At 37.5% G+C, this 20,179-nt stretch overlaps 1 protein-coding gene across 1 annotated transcript in view; it reads right to left on the reverse strand.

Moving 5' to 3' along the window:
• Positions 1-20,179, reverse strand: part of SPIDR (scaffold protein involved in DNA repair) — a 1,727,376-nt gene that overhangs the window by 374,872 nt on the left and 1,332,325 nt on the right. The window contains exon 6 of the mRNA XM_044065230.1: positions 8,581-8,640. Coding sequence (XP_043921165.1) covers positions 8,581-8,640 — 60 coding nt within the window. The remainder of the gene's footprint in view (positions 1-8,580; positions 8,641-20,179) is intronic.

A 20,179-nucleotide genomic window follows, 5' to 3' on the forward strand; every position in this document is an offset into this window, starting at 1 on the left:
AAGCTAATGTCAACCCTCTAGCAGCATCAAGTGAAATCACAACAAGGTCAGCTGCTGAGTTCTTATATGGGTGTTTGAAGGTATACTCAACCCTCTAACACCTTTCTGGATTCTATCATCTGGAGGTTGGGAACTGGGGTAAAGGGAAGCTTTTAGAAACTCATTTTTAAATGCCTGAAAATTGAGAGATAGCTGTAAGCCAAGTATCCTCTAAACCCATCAGTTCTAAGTATCATTTTTTTTAGCAAGAAGCATCTTTATTAAATTATCACTCATACATTTATATACATGAAAACAAACCATATTGACATAATCTTAGTTGCAAGCATTTTACATCACAGACTGTACTGACATAATTTTAGTTGCAAACATTATACATCACTTATAATCTACCCAATCATTGTCAGTCAAACATAACATAGCTCATTCGAATCCTGCCTTCTTTTAAACCTCTCCCACCTCTGTATGTATTGCTCCCACAGAGCCCATTTCTCCTATATAATTTGCTCCTACCCTTGTATAATGATCCCCATTCCAGTTGTTTTATCTGTTACTATATTCACTACCTCCAGTACAGTTGTTTTAGACTTTGATTTTCATTTTCTAGATACTGTTTTTTTTGCAGCCACCATAACAAACTCAGCAAGGCCTTACTATGTCTAGGCAATTCCAATTCTGCATAATAGCTCAGAAAAAAACATTTCCATAGTTGCACCAATTTGCTCACACAGCATCTCTGATATAGTAGTCTGTAGGGAATTTTTAAAGTCTGTCAACTCATTACACTACCAGAACATATTCTCTCAATTACCTCTTTTTTTCCCCATCACACGTCTAACATTTGTTGTCTAACTTATGAAAAATTCTCTAGAGTCGACTTGGGGTATAAAAATATCTATGTAAACATTTCTGAGCAAAAATGTAAAATCTTCTAGATTTTGTTGCATATTTGGGAGACAAACATACATCTCCCCCATCGTTTCTTTGTATCTAATCTCTCTGCCCAATTCTTTCTAACCTCCTCTGACAGATTCTTATAGTTATCATGCAATATTTTGTACGCTCTACTAATTTTTCTTTTTTAATAGCAGATTCTATTCTAGATTCTATTAAAAACTCTAGCAGTGCTGGTCTTTCATTTATGACCACCCTATTCTTTCTCTTCACCTATACGCTTATATTAGTCCTTGATAGAGAAGGCAATCTCTAACCTGCAGTCCGAATAAATTCTTGTCCAATTTTCCCATTCCATTACCTTTCCCTCTCTAGTTATTTGCTCCTAATACCTTGGTTCCTTTGCCAGTTTTCTCCAACAAATTCTCGCCTATCGTCTGTATCCCTAATTGCAGTCATCCCTGTTGGCAGTCTCCTTTCTCCATTTCCATGTTGGCTTAGTTCTTGGAATACTTTCTGCTACTTTATTAATATAATATTCTGTATGATTATTGCTAATCTCCTTAAAGATCTGCATCCAAAATCCCAGTCTCTACTTGTTTCCTGAGCTTCCTCCTGTTTCATCATCATCGCTTTCCACTTTGAATTATAGGTTTCTGCTTGTACTATGTATAGGAGCCTTAACTATGCAACTTTGAAATACCCCTCCAAAGTGGGCAATCCCAATCCACCGTGTTCTACTGGAGGAATCGGCTTATCCCACATGACTCCTGCCATCTTCTCCTCCCAGATAAAATCCTTCCGCTCTTTATTAATTGCTATCCACAACTTCTCCTCTGGTTGATAAAAATATGCCTGATCTGTGTATGTGACTACAGGGACTAAAAACATTTTAACTACTTGTAGCTTACTATCCTTATCCATATAACATATAATCATTCTAAATATAATGCAAATAACAAATGAGAAAGAGGACACCCCTGCCTGGTTCCTCTGCTCAAGCAGAAATTATCAGAGAGGAACCCACCCACTTTATTTTTCGCCTCTGATCCCTCATATATCCTCTTAATCAACTTTATATTTTTATCAGGGAATGCAAATGCTTCCATTGCCTTATTCATAAAGTCCCAGCTTAGTCTGTCAAATGCTTTCTCTGCATCAAGACCCACTGCCAACAGTGGTATTTTCTTACATTCTACGTCCCTCTGGAACATCAATGTTATATTAATGTTGACAAATGGTTGCCTCCACTCCACAAAACCACACTGATCCATATCTATCAATTTTGGCATCACATTTGCTATTCTTTTAGCCATTACAGGTTCATAGGTGTGTAATAGGCTAATGGCCCTGGAGCCTTTATAAGCCTGTCTCAAAGTTATAGACTTGGACACTTTATAATCATGGTTTAGTATTGAAATGGGTCTATATGAAGCTGGATCTGATGGGTCTTCATCCTCTTTAGGTATTACAGCTACCACCTCTTTCTTCCGTAATGTTGGTACTTCTCCTCCTCATAAAATAATGTTAAACAAAACTTTCCATATCTTTATCATATTTTTCCCTCAAGCTTCCAAATTTCCAAAGGAATACCATCAGTTCATGGCGACCTTCCTGTAGCTTGGTTATACATCACCATTTTTATCTCATCTCTTCCTATCCTATCAGTAATCGGGCCTCATCTACCTACAACCTTGGCATATTTAATTCTTCTGTAAACATTTCCATGTATAACCTTTTTGATTTCCATATTTCTCTGCTTTATACAGACTTTCATAGAATTTCCAAAATATTTCTAGTAATTATGCAGGATCTCTTGTTATCTTACTTATTAAAGGGTCCCTAAGCTTGGTGACAGGCCTTTCTACTTTCTGTTGCCTGAGTCACTGTGCTAAAAGTTTTTGTGTGCTGTAATTATTATCAAAAAACAGTTGCTTAACAGCAATCTTTCTAAAGTCATGCATATTATCAAGGTAATTCCTTATTTTCTGTTTAGCATTCTGTAGTTGTTCCTCTTCTTGTTCTGTGTAATTCCCCCTATTTTGCAACACTTTAACATTTGTCAGTCCCTCTAAATAATTCTTATTACTTCTTAACCATAACTCCCTTTCTTTTATTTATATCCTTTTTAAAACTCCGCTTTAATTTTATCCTACTCCCTAGCTATATTTTCAGAAGAAATTTCTATCTTCTCTAATAGCTCCTGAATAATTTCCACTACCCATTCTTTAAATTCCTCTCTAATCAACAGATACGTGGGAAAGTGCCAGTGTCTCATTTTATCATTTTTATTTCATTACCCTGTGCTTTTATTTTAGTTATTACTGGTGCATGCTCTGAAATAGTTATTGGGTGCATATCAAGACCTTCAATTAAATGCACATTTTCCTGTGAAATGTAAATTCTGTCTAGACTAGCCCAGTTTTTGCATCTTGGGGACTAATGTGTAAATTCACTCCAAACTCCTAGTACCAAATTCACATCATCCATGCCAAATCATTTTATAAATTTCTTCAAAAAGCTATCCTTCTTTGCTATATTTTCCCTTCTTGGCCTCCTAGACAAAGCTACACTGTTGCAAATCAAATTCCAGTCCCCAACTATAAGTAATATTCCTTGCTGAAAGCTGATTATTTCTCCCAGAATTTGTTAAGCTCCATTATAGCTGTTTTAGGTGGAATATAACTACACGCCAGTGTAATCCTCCTCACTTGCCAGTAGCCCCTTAGTACTACAAATCTATCATTATCTTTTTTTATCCTCTTCTATTACTATTGCAGCTCCTTTTGCAATTAATATAAGTACTCCTCTTTTCCTTTGCCCCAGGTTTTCCACTGAATAACCATCCTGAAATCCTTTCTTTATCAAATTCACATAACCAGTTCTTTCCAAGTGTGTCTCCTGTAGCATAGCTATTTGCACTCTATATTTTAATATAGTTCACTACTCTTTCTTTTTTGTATTTACCTGTGAGACAGCTGACATTTAAGACATTATAGAACGCATCATTGTATTAAAAACATATTATTCCCACATTTTATGTATAACAGCTTTTTTGTTAAATGTTTACTTCCAGCTGTTCTGTTACATGCATACATTGTTTGGCAGGTTGATCATTTATACAGTTTTTCTTGTCATATCCATTTGAGCCTGTCATATCTTACAAAACGTTTTGTTTTATTGAAAGCCCTCAAACAAAAAACAAATACCACCAATACCCCCCTAAAACCTATTAACTTAATAACACACAAGACTATGTATATCTTCAAATACTGAAATTTTACCTTCCTAATAGGAACAAATGTTCCAAACTGACAGCCATACTCATAGACTTGAGTTAACCTAAAAGAAAGGTTATCCATTTTACGACACATTATTTCCAGATTTTCTTGTCCTGTCATGTTTCACAAATCTAAGTATTGCTTTGTAATCCCACATTTATCAATTTCCAAGTTACTGGTTTTATTCCTGGACATCTCCATCACCCAAATCATGTCTCTGCTTTATTTTCAATGTACTATTGATTCTTCAGGTCGACTCTTATGTTTTTCCCCTTCTCTCAAGTATTTGCCGTTGAAACATTGGAAAAGGTTTCACTAGCATAGTCTCTCTGTGGTCTTTATTACCACAAGAACAAGAAGCAGAATTCCCTTCTGTGTTACAACTCCCTTTTAGATGAGCAAACTTTTGTATTTTCTCCTTAGCATGCCCCTCCAGGGAAAAATATTTTGAAGATAGCAGGATACAGCAACTTGAATCTCACTCCTGCTTCAAGACATTCCCTGAATGACAAAATAATTTACTCCTCTTCTGCCTGGTGTACAATGAGTAATCATTCTCCACAAACCCTCTGCTGTCTCCCACTTTTAGTACTTTGTCTTTCTGCCACAGTTATGTCAGAATCAACTCCTTCTGTTGGTAAGACTGCATCTTTACTATTAAAGGTCTAGGTTGCGTCCTCCAGGTTTGGAGCATACAAACAATATGCCCTTTCAATTAACAATTTCTGTGCTTTCATAAAATGAATACAGTCTGTTCCTTCCAGCTTCTCTGGTACAGCAAGAAATCTCAGGTTTTCCCTATGTGCTCTGTCTTCTAACTTTATTATTTTTTGAAACATCTCCTCTTGTGCAGTCTCATATTCAGCCAGCCTTTTCTTCATTTCAGCCTCTGAGTTTTGCTGTTTTATCACCTCATCTGAATATCTCTTTAAAGCTTCTTCCATTTTTTCTAGCCTTTAATTTTTTGATTTGACATACTCTATTGATGCTTTATTTATTTTAATCAGGTCTGTGTGTAGTTGTCTTATACTTTCCTCTAGGTTATTGGAAGTCATGTCTGGAGCTTGCACTGCTTTTTGCTGAACAACTGCAGTACTTTTCCCAGTCAGTGTTTTTTCTTCCATGTTCTCTGTATTTCTTTTTTCTTGGCACCCAGGCAGTGTACTTACTAGTCAGTTACTGAAATTTACCCAGAAGTTTAGGTCCACTGGCTTTCTCTGCTAAGTTTTTGTTTTCACACTGAAAGAGCTGGAATCAAGCTGTTCCTCAATGTGCAGCCATCTTGGAAGTCCCCAGTTCTAAGTATCTTTAGTACATATTCAGCAGTTTTCTGGCTCCCCATTTTAAATGCTGCCTGATTAAACTGAGAGTGCCCCTGAAGGAGATATCCTCTAGAAGGAAGCCAGATGACAGGTATTACTCCTTATCTGTTTCATACTGCAGACGGAAGTAAAGCAGGCTGGACTAGGTCATTCTCCACACTGTATTCTAAATTAGGTATCTGATTTAGACTGGGGCCTCTCTTCCTTCTGGTTGGTGGAGCCACAAGCAAGTGGAGGACACACCATGTACCTTTCACCATGGTGCCTCATATTTCACTACAAAATATGTAAAGTGAAAGAGAGCCAAGCTATATGTTGATAGTATAGACATCCTTATAACTAATAACTGCCACAAAGGGTATAGAAGCAGTGGCCACTACAGATGCTGCTTCTTATAAACCTCTGTAACCAATGGCCTCCCTCTTCGAGATTTAGATTTTTGGATGAATAATGTTGTAATGTCTAAAGGACTTGAGTTTCTCCAGTGGCTACTGCCATCTTCTTGTCTTCTGCAGACACTGGCATCTAGCTGTTACATGGAAATTAATTCTGGTGAGATGTGGTTCTGCTACAAGACTAGGATCTCATTGGCAACTTCCAAAGAGACTTTGGAAGGTAAAGATGCAGAAGATGGAAGTTGTGGAATGGGAAATTGGACAATGTTATTCTTCATGGGAACTGGCACCATCAAGCCTTCACTGCACTGGTAGGGTCCCAATAGCCATATTGAGTCTGTCCATAGAATCTTTCAGCACTACCATCTTTGGTTTCTCCATTTTTCTATGGTGACTGCCCTTATCTGGTAGAAGACTCTTTGGTAGAGGAGGGATGAACACATCTTCAAGTAATTCTAGAAGTTTTCTTTAATACTTTCACTAGAAAATCAAAGATTTTGAGCATTACAGACGAAGGTTTACTTATTAAAGAAGTTCAGTGTTCAAAGCATAAAGCCTGGTGGCTTTCCTCTAAGCAATGTAAACATTAACGGTTGACAGTCCTTCAGGGAAATTTATCATCCACAGGCACAGCTGTTGGTGATACAGCAGCTGCAGCTTGGGAAAAGGATGCTTAGGATGGAGCTGCCAGGTAAGAGGAAAAGAGGAAGACCTAAGAAAAGTTTTATGGATGTGGTGAGAGAGGACATGCAGTTGGTTGGTGTGACAGAGCAAGATGCAGAGGACAGGAAGAAAAGGAAACAGATGATCCGCTGTAGCAACCCTTAATGGGAACAGCCAAAAGAAGAAGGTGGAGGCACAGCTGTTGATGACAGTCTCTTCACCACATCAGCGTTTGAAAAATCTGCAAAATTACAAAAAAAAAAAAAAAAAGGAATGCAATAGCATTACTAACAATTCACAATAACACAGCCAAAAGATAGCAGAAAACTGTCACCATTTGGTTATTTACTTAAATACTCTTGGTAGTCACCTAGAAATAACCAACCAAACACACTACTGATCTCTCTTGCAGCTAAAGGAAATGAAAATGTCAGGATTACTTAACCTTTTCTATAGAGCATCCTGCAAAAATCCTCCTCATCATGGGAAACAGACCATTTCTGGCTAAGGATATTCAAAGCACTGGAAGTCAGACCAGATGATCAGACATCTGTCATAATGAATGCTGATGCAGTAGTAACCCTTAGGATGAACACCTAATGAAATCTGAACAATATATTATAGATGTTCTACAGACTGACCACATTTGTGGCAGAAAGGCTGTCTTCACTTACATTTGTACACTAACAGAACAGTTTACTTTTACTGAGCACAGCAGAACAAAAGGGTCATAAATTCTTCTGTAAAAATTTAGTACTGCCAGTGAAGTTCCCAAAAGAGGTATTTACATGGATGAATGCAAATTCTAACCATAATAACTATATTTATCAGCTCTGACAGCTTGTACTATAGAAAGGTAAGAAAATAAGAAAACAATGTGGGCAAACTTATCTCTAATTTTAATCACATGACTAGCACCAATCTCTGTGTAGTAGTCATACTTCAATATCAATAAAGGTGTAATTTCATTATATCAGCAACATTAACATAACATATGCTGGCTCTGTGCTGTATATGAATTGAGCTGTATCTATATTCAAGATGACCGGGATTTAATCAATGATCTAAAAACTGGAGAAGTAGGCCAGCTAGCATGGGAGGGAAAGACCACAGTCAGTTTGTTCACTGGGTGGGAGAGGCATTCTGGATCTCAGTGTCAGTGCTCCCTAGCAAAGTTTTCAAAATAGTCTAGCAGCAGATAGATGCTGGAGAAAGGAAGAGGCTACATTGACCTGCAAAACAATACTATGTACTGCAGCTGGGTCCAAGGATGAGTCATCATCATCATCCTCAACCCCCTTTTTCCATTTTCTACATGGAATCGGGTGTCATGTCAACTGTTACCATCTTTCCCTGTTCACTGTCACTCTCCTACCTTCTTCAACGCTCATGCCTGTCGCAGGTCTTCTCTCACACAATCCATTCACCTCTTTGCTAGATGTCCTTGTTTCATTTTGCATTATTCTTGTCTGCCCCAAATCATCTTCACCAGATTGCCTTCTGTTTTTCTGCGCTTGCTCAAATCAGTGTAATATGTTCACTTTGACCTTTTCTGCAACTGGAGCTACTTTAGCTTCTGCTCTTATGTCCTCATTTCTTCATCTGTCTCACAATGTGTATCCTACCACCCATCTCTGGCACATCATCTCCATCACCTCTAGCTTCCTCAACTGCCCTGCCTTTACTGGGGTATGTGAGGGAACATATGGGCCCTCAATGGAAGAGGCTACATATCTTCACATTTGTGAGCATTCAAACAGCCCTATGCGAGGGGTTAAAGCCATAAAATAATTAAAAAAAAGAATGATGGCAGCTTGGATGATGATCTCTCATGAAGTATGACAGCCATACAGGGGAAATATGGTTCTAGTTCATTGCAGGAGGGCTGATAATTAACAGGCAGGGAGACACAAGCATTGAAAAAACTTCTATGACAGAAGCAAATAAAGCAAGCTCATTTCAAACTTGTGTTCATGATACAGGCAGACCCTTATCCTTTAACATCTCATTGAAAAAAATGCTTACCTGTAGTCTCTTGAAAATTACTTGTGCATTGAAACTGCATCGACAAGCACTGCCAACATTCTATTTAAAAAAAAAAAAAGAAAAACAGATAAGCAAAATTTCTTTGAAACTGTGCAACATGCAGACAGAACTCACTTAAGTTAATGTGGTCTGAGGCAGGTGTCAAAGTATGATCCTTGCTTGAAGCATCTACAATATGTACATCCTTACTAATTAATTTATTTATTCATTTAAGTTTGTTTACCAGGGTAGAGCATTGATCATGTTTGTCTATTTGCAGACCCAGCCTAGGTTACGTACATAATAACAACAATAAAGTAACACTAAAGCTGGAAGTTGTTAAAATGATTAAGGTATTTACCTCATGGATACAAGGTAGAGGGTTTGATTTTATTTTCTTTATTGGGAGGTTGGCATAATGGTTAAGGTGTTTACCTTACAGACACAAGGTTCAAGGTTAGACTCTCACATGAGGTAATTGGCTAAGCTTAAAACAGTTCATAAGGGCAGTTAGTCTAGTTGTAATCTATGAACCTATGAATTAAATTATACAGCATAATAGCATATCATAACATAGCTATAAAAAAACTACAAATATCTGCAAGAAGGTTTAAAAAGAAGGTGATCAGGTGAATACAATGCATAATACTGGTGTTATAGGTGAGGTAAATGTGTTCCAGCCAAAAGAATGGACATACAAGTATGGAAGGAAATTTTTCCTTTCTTGAAATGTCTACAATATAAACAGTGATGTTGGACTTACTGTGGCCACAGTGCACACAATAAAATATGAAATAATATTAAAACAACCAAAACCAACAAGATGAGTCGTACCTAGGCTACAGTCATAAAAACAAAACTTATTTATTGTAAGTTCCAGACATAAGCACTTTCACAATCAAACTGGCTGCTTCTTCAGATGTATTAAACATTACTAAAACAAACCATTTATATAAAACCACCAATCAAGAATTCAACTGAGAAGCTGAATACATTTAAAGAGACAGCAAACAACACATACAGCACAAAAACATTCACTACTTGTAGAATATAAAGCTCTATCTCAAAAATGGGCATGTTTTCAATAAGGGTTTAATTGGAACTTTGTCATTCAACCCTGAACCAAAATCAGCCCTCAGCCTAATGATCCACTTACTTTTTAATTGCTCAGCAGCATTATGTATATCTCCACCTCTTAAACTAACATCAATTTTACCTATAACCAAAAAGTTAAATTTATGTAATATTGAAGTCTCCATCACATGTTTAGATTACTTGCTAACCTATTATTAATGTTATATAGTTATTCCCATATACGATCTTTTAAAAATCTGTCAGTTTTGCGTACCTAGAATTTATGGCACACATTACAGTGGGGCAAGTATATTATGTGTGTACTATTACAGGAGGCATCTGTATTAAAAGTATACCATTTCTTCTGGTCTGGGTGCCGAAAGTGCTTATGTCATGTCTGAAACTTACAATAAAGAAGTCTTGTTTTTATGAATATAGCCTGGGTTCAACTCATCTCGTTGGTTTTGGTTGTTTTTTATTATCTTTTATATCTGGTGAGACATTTGTTCAGCACTTTTTGGTCCTTTTCTATTTGTACGTAATTTTAAAACAAATCTAAAGCAATGCAAGAAAATAGCAAATCACTAGCTCTCATAGCTTCCACTACTCTAAGCCAAGTTCTTACTATACAATGACTACTTTTCATAAATTAATGACCACAGCTTCTTCTGACAACATTAAAAATTGGGAGTACTACAACAACCAGACGCAGTCTCAATGGGTTGTTGCTCTACTGCAGATATGTTCATTTCACTTTGATCTGTTGCATATAGTTTTATATTTATGAAAGGATGCAGACTCAAAGCTTTATGCTCGATTTTCCATTCTTCAAAGGCTTATCTTCAGATCCTCTGTTAAAGGTAGATCCAAACCAATCACGTAAACCGCTCATTAGCATTACAGCTAATCAATTCTTCTACAGTACTATGGATAACATTCCTGTGCATATTAAAGGGGAAGATGTCTGATCCACAACCTCTTCAACGTAAGGTGTTATCAATCACTGAACACCTGATTGGTCTGTTGTGGTATAAATGGGGAGCTTCCTGGAAGGGGGTGCTTAATTATGCTGCATTTCCCCTGCCCAGCCCCTGACCAAACATGAGATTGTGCTTCAGAGGAAAAGTAGATACTTACATATGTTTCCTTTGGTTTTACATCTATCCACACCAAGTACAGTGCACTATGGATTTCTGGTATTGATGGGGGCAAGCTAACAGCAGTTTTCTACAGTTAGCTTTACCCAGCAGGTAGTTTAGTTAAATAAAGTGTTTTCTGGAAAAAAGATTTAGGTGTGAACATCAGTCCTTAGTTTAACTAAAGTTTTTCAAACTACTGGGTTCCATTCTGGGTGTGAGACACTTACTCTTATTAAAATAAAAAAGATCAGCAAACACCAGTGCAAGCTTGTAGCTCACCTTGAGCAGCAGCAGCAGCTATGTCTTTGTCTGCAAATGAGGAACAGTTATCCCTGTGTGGGCACTGAATCAGTGGCTCTGTCTTCAGAAAACCCTGCATTGATAAATACCACAGCACAGTTAAGCACAATAAGTACCAAACTCCCTGAAATTCTAGAATATAATACAAAAAAGTCTGGGAGATAGAGTCAACCTCATGAACATTTACACCAGCTCAATGGCAGTCTAAAGTGACTGAGGCTAAATCCAGGGCAATGACAGCAGAGGACCATAATGAGCTACTGCAAGCAGGACTGACAGATGTTGAAGTTCATGCAAGATGGAAATGTCTATTTTATGGGAATATCAGAAATATCAGATGGAACTGTCAGGTGTTTTTAAATATCAGCTGGCTTTGTGGATGGCACTGTCTACATACTTTATATCAGTGGAGCAAGCACACAGGGTTTTGCATTTGTGGGGGCCTCTAGACCCCCTTCACCATATTGTTTATTTTACTTCCTATGCTCAGAAGGCACCAATTTTGAGTACGCTGTGGTAGCTTGGGAAGATCTACACATCCAGAATTCACTAGGACCATGATAATTTAAGACATGGAGAAAGCAGAACTAACTTTTTACCAGTATTTATGTATTACAGAGTATGCAAATGAAATTGAATTCGCTTTAGTGTCAACTTTGATGAGACTATTTCTTTTTAGTTCGAAAAATCCTGATCTGCTACAAGATACACTAAAGGTGCCTGAAGAGCAACATCTCCAGCATCAGGCCAACACTGGCAAGTTGTTGGATATAGTCAGTGACTGAGGACAAAAACACTGGATAGTCATCCACCTCAACAAGCTGCAAGTTACTAAAGTAATTTGTAAACATAAGATACAGCTTAGGGAATATAAAGGCCTACAATGAAAGAAGCTACTGAGAACATCTGACCTCCTGCCCAACTCTGTTCTTGAGGTGAATTTCTAGACATCCATGTCTCAAACACACAACAAGTTGGTCACAATCACAGACCTGATCATAGTATTGTTACCTCATGTGTTTAAAGTCTCTTAAAGTACATTGTCCATAAATGTGACACTATAACGGTGTTAGTGAACTTAAAGCAAAATGAATGAAAGTGCTAACTTCTTCTATTCTGTTAGGATCATGTTTCTCCTGTCGATGTTCTAGTGACACTGCTGGGCCCCTCCCAACATGCGCCCTCATCATGATATGACCTTTCATTTACAGCTTCTGCTTTCAGTTCGGATTAGGCCATAACTATCTGATGGATGTAACATTTTTGCTCAACTTATTGTTCTTTGGTGGCTGCGCAACATAGGTTCATAGGTTCATAGGTTCATACTAGGCTATCTGCCCAAGGGCATTTATAAGCCTAGCCCATAGTTATGTGGCTTTCGCCACCCCTTTAGTTTGAATAAAAACTATGCCTATCATTTTGCTGTGCCTCTGTCAAGCAGTGACACTGAAGTAACCCCTGGGGTATATCTGCAATCTCCCATCCATTGGTCAAGATTCCTCTTGAACAAGGCCAGAGAGGTGCTCTGCCTCACATGTACCGGGATTTTGTTCCACAGCATAGGGAGTCTCTGGGTGATGAATCTGTCCCTCCAGCACATTCTATTTATAACCGTGTCAAGGTTTAAGTCTCCCGCCCGTGTGGTTCTGAGGGATCTAGATTTTTTGAGGTGAAGCATATTCATCAAATCTGGGTTTGACATGGCCTTATATGTCAGGCACAGGTCACCTCTGAGCAAGCAGTATGAGACTGAATAGAGCTGGAGTTCTTTCAGTCACAAAGTGTGATTTATATATTATAGGGCTCAGCTACTACACAGGGCTTATAAGAGTGTCATTTCAGCTGTATAGGCTTGGGAAACATTAAACCTATACAGTGAAAAAAAAACCCCACAAAATATGGTCCAGCTTGGGAAACTCCCTTATTATGGTGGAAGTCACTCAATTTTTTTGTTTCACACAAGGCTATTGATCCTGGAGGATCTTTAGAAACCTAGCCATGAAATCCCATTAAGGCTTTTCAGCCCTTGTAATTTAAATACAAATAACCTAGAACAAGCAGAATATTTAAGTTACCTTTTTCCAGAAAGGACAAGGGTGCTAAGGAAATTGTTTTTTTCTTTTTGCCATTCTCCAATGGGGAATTTCTGACCTAGCTTTGGATCTGTGGCTTATTCCCTCATGCATTTATAAGAGTTTCCTCAAAATTAACTATACATTAATTGAATGCTGGTATAATATTAATTTCTGTTTTCTTAATACAGTTGTTATGATAAACTCCATCTTAATTAAAATGTGCACATTGATATAGTAATTCTGATGATGTGTCAGTAGGGAAGAGGGAGGTCTTGGCAATGTATACTCAGCTAAACAAAAAATAAACAAGAGTTGTGTTGAAGTTCATTTCTCCTTCTCTGAGTATCTTCCAATGTAACAGCATGCTGGGTAGGCTTGTGTCATGCATGGGGCACACTGCTTCTTCTACAGAACCAAATAGAAGTACACAGTTCATTTAAGAACTTTTTAGTCCTATGGACTTTTTCCATTGTTATGTTTGAAATCTATTTGTGTCTTCAGTCTTATTTATATATATATTTCTACCCAATGTCAATGAGTGCTGCCTTTATAATTAGCCTATTACACTGTAAATGCCAATGGTAAATAGACTGCTATCTGGAATATTAATGGTCTACGGAATCGTCAGCTGAGGGACAGGATGTTCACCTACATCAAAACATTTCAACCTAGTGTAGTCTGTTTACAAGAAGCACATATAATGCATAAAGGACAAGTGAAGTTTTTAAATGGGGCTTTACTACAGAGGAGCATTTTCAAAGTATCCCACAGAAATGTGAAAAAGTCTGGAAATGTTATTCAGGGGAGGGGCTTGATAACTACATTTTTAATTCTAGGACTGACAGATGTGCAGGTATGTGGCCTTCATACTTGGGGTAACAACTGTAAACTAACTTTGAGTGTCTACATGCCTCTGGTCTGACTGAGAGAGGAGCTCACACAGATATGTTGGAGACATAACAACATTTAGGGCAGGTCAGAGGTTACAGAGGATACAAATACAATTACAAACTCATAAGAAGCTCAGAATAGACCAGGGAGATAGTTCCTACCATCCTTGGTTAAGTTCCTAAGCAGTTACCTTAAGCATATCAGTATGGTTAACGTTCATAATGCCCTTGGTTATAAAGATGTCATGTTTACCTAATTTTCTAAGTGACGTAGGTTTTCTCAGGCTAATAAGGCTCTAATTTCAAGAGAGTTTTTATAATGTACATGAAGTTTTGGAGTTCACTTACTGTGATCTCTGATCATATAGTCCTTATTTTGCAATTAGGGAGATTACAAATAGATTTTGAAAGGCACCAGAGAAATCTCATGTTCATATGTTAATCTCCAAAGTCCTCTAATTTCTTTGCAAAATTATAAACTGACTGTGGTGGGCTAAGGGGTACAAAGTGGCAACACAATGGGACAATTTCAAAAAAACTCTGAGGTACAGTATTATTTAATTTACTAATGCTGGAATGCTAAGAAGACCATAACATGGAGTTACCTAGAGGTATGGCAGGACTAGATTCTCGTGTTGCAGTCCCTTATTTATTTATGTACATGTGTATTTATGCATGTCTGTGTGTTCTAGTGATTGGGTAAGTCCCTTTAGGCCTGAAGGCCTATTTTCAGGGGATACCTAAGATGGTATTTAAACTGACTAAGGAAATTTTGACCAGGATGCCATGGAAATTAACCTACTCCTTTGCAGAGTGAAGGCTGCTGGGAGAGAGACAATGTAGTGAGTGAAGAAGATGGCAAAATGAGCATGTTGGAGGAATGAGATGTTAGCATGCAAATTCAGCTGAAGGAATTTCTACTGAAGGTGTCAAAGAAAACACGGTTGTAAATGAACTGCAACCTGTTAGAGTAAAATATTCTGCAGTGTTGTGGATGATGGATGCAAGAAATCTGAAGGATGATGTCTTCATTTTGTGCAGAGAGAGAGAGTGTGAAGAACAGGCTACCTTTTCATGGAGAAAACATGGAAAATAAAATGAATAATGAGGACACTGCTGCACAAGAAGGAGGTGAAATATGAGGAACTTCTCAGATTGTGACGGTGTCAAAGATGCTGTGAAGTAAGCATGGTGAAGTCAGTGCTGTGCAAACCAGGCAAGCAGTTTCCAGAAAGACTGTCTTCGCCATGGCTACAGCGAGAGGACTGAATGTAGCAGCTGAAGGAAAGAATATATAAAAGAGGAGACCTACAGTCATAATAAAACAGGAGGCAGGTGTAAAAAATGGGCAGTTGAGTGGAGTGGGACAAGCCAATTAACTCTATTGACTTGCCACAGAGTCAATGTATAATTCATACAACAAAGGAAACTTTTTTTAGATGTGACTTTTGAGACATATCAACTAAAATATAGTTTTGCAGCTGAATTTGTAAAACAATGTGACTGCAAACCATGGAGTTCATACATTACTGATAACTTTACCATGCTACTAAAAAGAAAACTGTGGCTGGAGTTCAGGAATGATGATATTAAAAATAATGATAGAAAACTATATTAAAAAATAATATGCTACTGTAGGTGAAGTTCAAAAACTTTAAACAGTGATCAAAGAACATAATATATGAGCGGAAGAATAGTTACTTTCAATGTTAAAGCTGTGTCATTTATCTAATGTAGCAATTATTAATGGCTGCCCTGTGCCATCTTACTCATGTGCTAACCATAACCCGTCCCTGCCCTTAACCCTACCTCTGCTTATTACGTTACTAAAAACCCTTTCTCCTAACAGTACCTCTACTCAAAAGGACATACAACGCACACAACATAAAACATGCACAAAACTGAATCTATCCCCCTTACCTAACCGTAACCAGCGAACACTTGCATATTCAAACCAAATGTTATAACACAGTCCTGCGCATCTTAACAACCACTACTTTTTAATTCAAACATTCATTTTCCTGCACACTTTTGCTTAGCTACACTATATACAACTAAATTCAACCATATTATGATTCATACAAATGAGTACTCATTAATTTGTGCATTCTCTCTTTTTAGTATATAAATACACACACAAAGCTGCAATGATCATTGTAAAGTAACGAAAGAAAAGAAAGAAGCTTACGCCACTGCTATGCGAATCTTGGGAAACCAGCAACTTGTAACTCCTTCAAAACAAATGTAGCCAAGGTACCATCCAAAAAAGCAGCAGTCGTAAAGTAATTCCATACTTTAATCCAACACAAAAACGAACACGAACAACATAAAGAGTTAAGCGCTTTCACCTGTATACATCACAGGCTTCATCAGAACTACCTTCTTTTCTTTCGTTACTTGTTGTGGTGAACGCCGGTTTGGTTTTAGTATCATTGTAAAGTAACCTTAACTCTGTGCTAAGCACATCATTACATCAAACACTAAATCTGTACACATTTCAAAAGATATTTTAATAAATGTAACTTCAATTTTTACAATAAATGTTAACTCTCAAATTATCAGGGATATCTTTTTTTAGTGGTTTCCCATATCTAAAATATTTGACATGGCCATTCATTCAGAGCATCAGATCTTCCATTTGGGCCAGTTCTTTCTGTGCTACAACTTTTCTTGGAAATGTAACATCAGAAGATTTTCTCTGCAACTTAAGTCTCATAGTTCTCACAGTTTCTGTTTTCCTACAGAGCACTGGTTATGACAATACTTAGCTACACTTATATTTTGGACTTTAATGCTTTTGACTTACATAAATGTCCACAGTTTCTTTTATATACATCCTCCCATCATCTCCATAAAAACAACACAAATCCCTGGTTTGACTGTCGTTACATGCTACTTCAGCTTTAGTCTGCAGGTTTTTCTATGGCTTTGGTACTGTCACACTCTCTTCAGTCTGTAAATCAGGTAGTCTCTTATGTTTTTTCCATATTATGTTATTTCCATCTCTGCTGATTTTTTCGCCAGTCTTTCATTAAATTTGTGTTGATTTTCAGGTACCAGTAATGTAGATGAAGTACGTAATTTCCTTTTCAAACATCTACCCATTAACAGCTTAGTTTTGACAGACTGAGTCCCTACAGTGGAGTATTTCTGCATTCCAAAAATACAAGATTTAAATTCTCGCAGCTTTCATTACAGCTTTTCCAAATAAGATTCTAAAATATCTGGACAGGTCTACTTGACAGATCTCTCTCTCTCTCTCTCTCTGTGACCATGTGTTGTTATATTTGCCACTTTATGTTATTATATATTAATTACTACTTGTATTCATTTAATAAGATACAGTGTGTGTGTCCAAGCACTCAGATTTGTTACAAAGGTGGAAGTATTCATCATGACTGAAACTGACTTGCCTAAACATGCCTGAATTCTCCTAATCAAGCACAAATCTGCATTCCTGACTTTCACATTTTAGACTATTTTGAGATATGGTAACATGGGATATTTGCTGTCTCAGAAATGTTACTATTAATACCCTATCCACACTTGCATTTGTCAATTTATTTCAGGGAAGTTGCTATAATAATGTAGACATATAAGATATGTTTCTATTTAAAAAGAAAAAAATCTGTGCCTATCCTGCCCCATGGATGACTTCCTATTGAGTATGTTGTGTCTTTCGGCTTTTCCCGGTCTCCGGTCCGCTAATGATTGGCAGTAGATTTTTATGTGCCGAGTTGTCGGCCCTCACGCACAACCTTCAATGAAGGTACGCCCATTCATGCATGTCTCCATACAGAAGATGCTCTAGCTGAGAATCGAACAGGACAATGTCTTACTGTGAGGCGACAACGTTACCGCAGCACCACCATTCCTATTGAGTATGCTATCATCTTCTCCACTGGATTGCTGCTGTGCTGTGTAGTCCAGATAGTACAACTCTACACTACTGACTATATAAGTTAACATTGTTGGCCAACATATTATATCTCTTGCTCTTTTTCTGCACTTTACTATTTCCAAATGTGATTCAAGTATCTTCTCAAGCATCTGTTTCCTCATTTAAATAAGAATTATTATTCTGTAGCCATTCTGGTGGAGCCGTGGGATAAATCTTGATTTATGGCCTAGGTGATCTCCTTCAATTTGCGGCTCAAGCGCCTGACAGCACAGCTCAGAGGATAAGCATGCCCATACTGGGAAGGGAGGGGTGTGTCCTGACCAGCTCATACTCCCACTACAAATCTACCTACTGCTGGATGTCAGGAATAGTGTCAAAATGGTTGGGGCCAATGTGAGAGTACTCAAGAGAATAACTGTAGCCCATGGTTGCCTGAAGGAGTGCATGAGAACTGAAGGATGTAGTGGCACCTATGGTGATATAGGTACCTACATCACCACTCAAGAAGAGGAGTTAAGGCCTTTCATATAAAATAACTCTCAATGCCATGATGACAAGTGAGAGCACCAAGCTCCCCAGTGTTTGTCTGCATGACCCCTCCTCCAGACATCTCTAGCCCTAAGGGATCTGAGGGGGAAATCTTCTCTCCCCTATGGAATGCATGGGCTCAGGTTCAATAGGGTAACTTGACGGCCAGCAGACAAAGAGGAGAAAAGCACAAAGGAAAAGCATCTAGTACTCTGTTACTTTTGAATACTAAGTCCTGAACTCAACTTATTTCTCCCTTTAAAGAAAATTAATCATGAATGCCTTTCCATGATGATGACTTCTGCTGAAGTCTCTCCCATTGTTACTTTCTTCAGCACCTACATTTCTAAGTCACTGTCAGAACATCTCTAAATTAATCTTCCTGTTTTTTGTGTATGTTGAAGAGCAGCTACCTACAGGATCTTCATTCTTCTAACAGATTTTCATGCATTTCTGTCAGATATGCTCTGCTTAACTTAACATACCAACTGTATATAGTTACTTGTTGGTCGGCATTTCACTTTTCAGATCACACTTTCATAAATTCAGCAACAGCCTATATGATTTCAGATATGACTTGTACAAACAGCCTCTTTGAATATGTTTTGCAATGTTTTATTTTTGTTTATTTATACATTAACTGGGTTAATCCTGCAGCCAAAGCCCATTTTCAGAGGGGGTCATAAAGATAAGAACAACATGTATATAGAAAGTAGGGCAACACTAAAATAAAAAAGTTCAATAAACTTAAAAGGCATAAAGAAGCAGAAATACAATGCAACAAAAATGTAAACATATGAAAAGAATATATGTGTTTAAGTGCAAACTGCAATGTGGAGTACACTGTTAATAGTTAATTATTAACTGTGAACACTAGATTTGAAACAGATACTATAAACTGCAATAATATCCTATTAAGGATGTTAAAATATATGGTAAAACACTGTTACTAGGAGCTAGAAAGATATATTTAGGGTTGAAAGAGGAGATAATAAGAATACAATTAAGAACAGAATGAAGAGAAAATATTATTAATAATAAATGTGCTTCAAAGTCTACTTTTAAACGTGAGAGTAGAGTTAAATATTTTGCTTACATTATTTCAAGTCTGGTACAATCAACTGTCTTGCTCAGGTAGGCCTTAGGGGGTCTATATTAGAACACCAAACATTTGAAATGTCGAGTGTTTTAATATCGACCCGTTTTCAGCGAATGCTGAAAATATCGAAGTAACAGGAAACCGAATTCTTTCCAAGGGAAAGAATTCGGTTGTCCGTTTCTGCTGCTTCAGTATTTTCAGCATTCTGGTGGAAAGTTACTGGTCAGGTTCAGGTAAGTGTGCAATTGCGTGGATGTGTGGGTTAGGGCGGGTTAGGTGAGTTAGGATTAGGGTGAGGTGACTGTGCAATAGTGACAGACCTTAGGGTTAGGGTTTGGGTTAAGGTAAGTGAACAGTTAGTGGTGTATGTATAGTTTAGTGTAGGGTTAGGTGTAAGAGTTTAGGTGTATGTGTGTGGATTGCTGTTTGTTTGGTGTGTTTGTGTTGTGTGTATGTGTTTTGGAGCAGCAAATTGTTTCCCTAGGAAAAAATTTGCTGTTCCGAATGTTTGATGGGTTTTTTTTTTCAATTGCTAGGGTTCGATATTAGAACACTCGACATTTTGAATGTTCGATGTTCTAATATAGACCCGA

Source organism: Protopterus annectens, chromosome 3.part0, assembly GCF_019279795.1.
Source record: "Protopterus annectens isolate FY-2018-M chromosome 3.part0, PAN1.0, whole genome shotgun sequence".
NCBI lineage: Eukaryota > Metazoa > Chordata > Ceratodontiformes > Protopteridae > Protopterus > Protopterus annectens.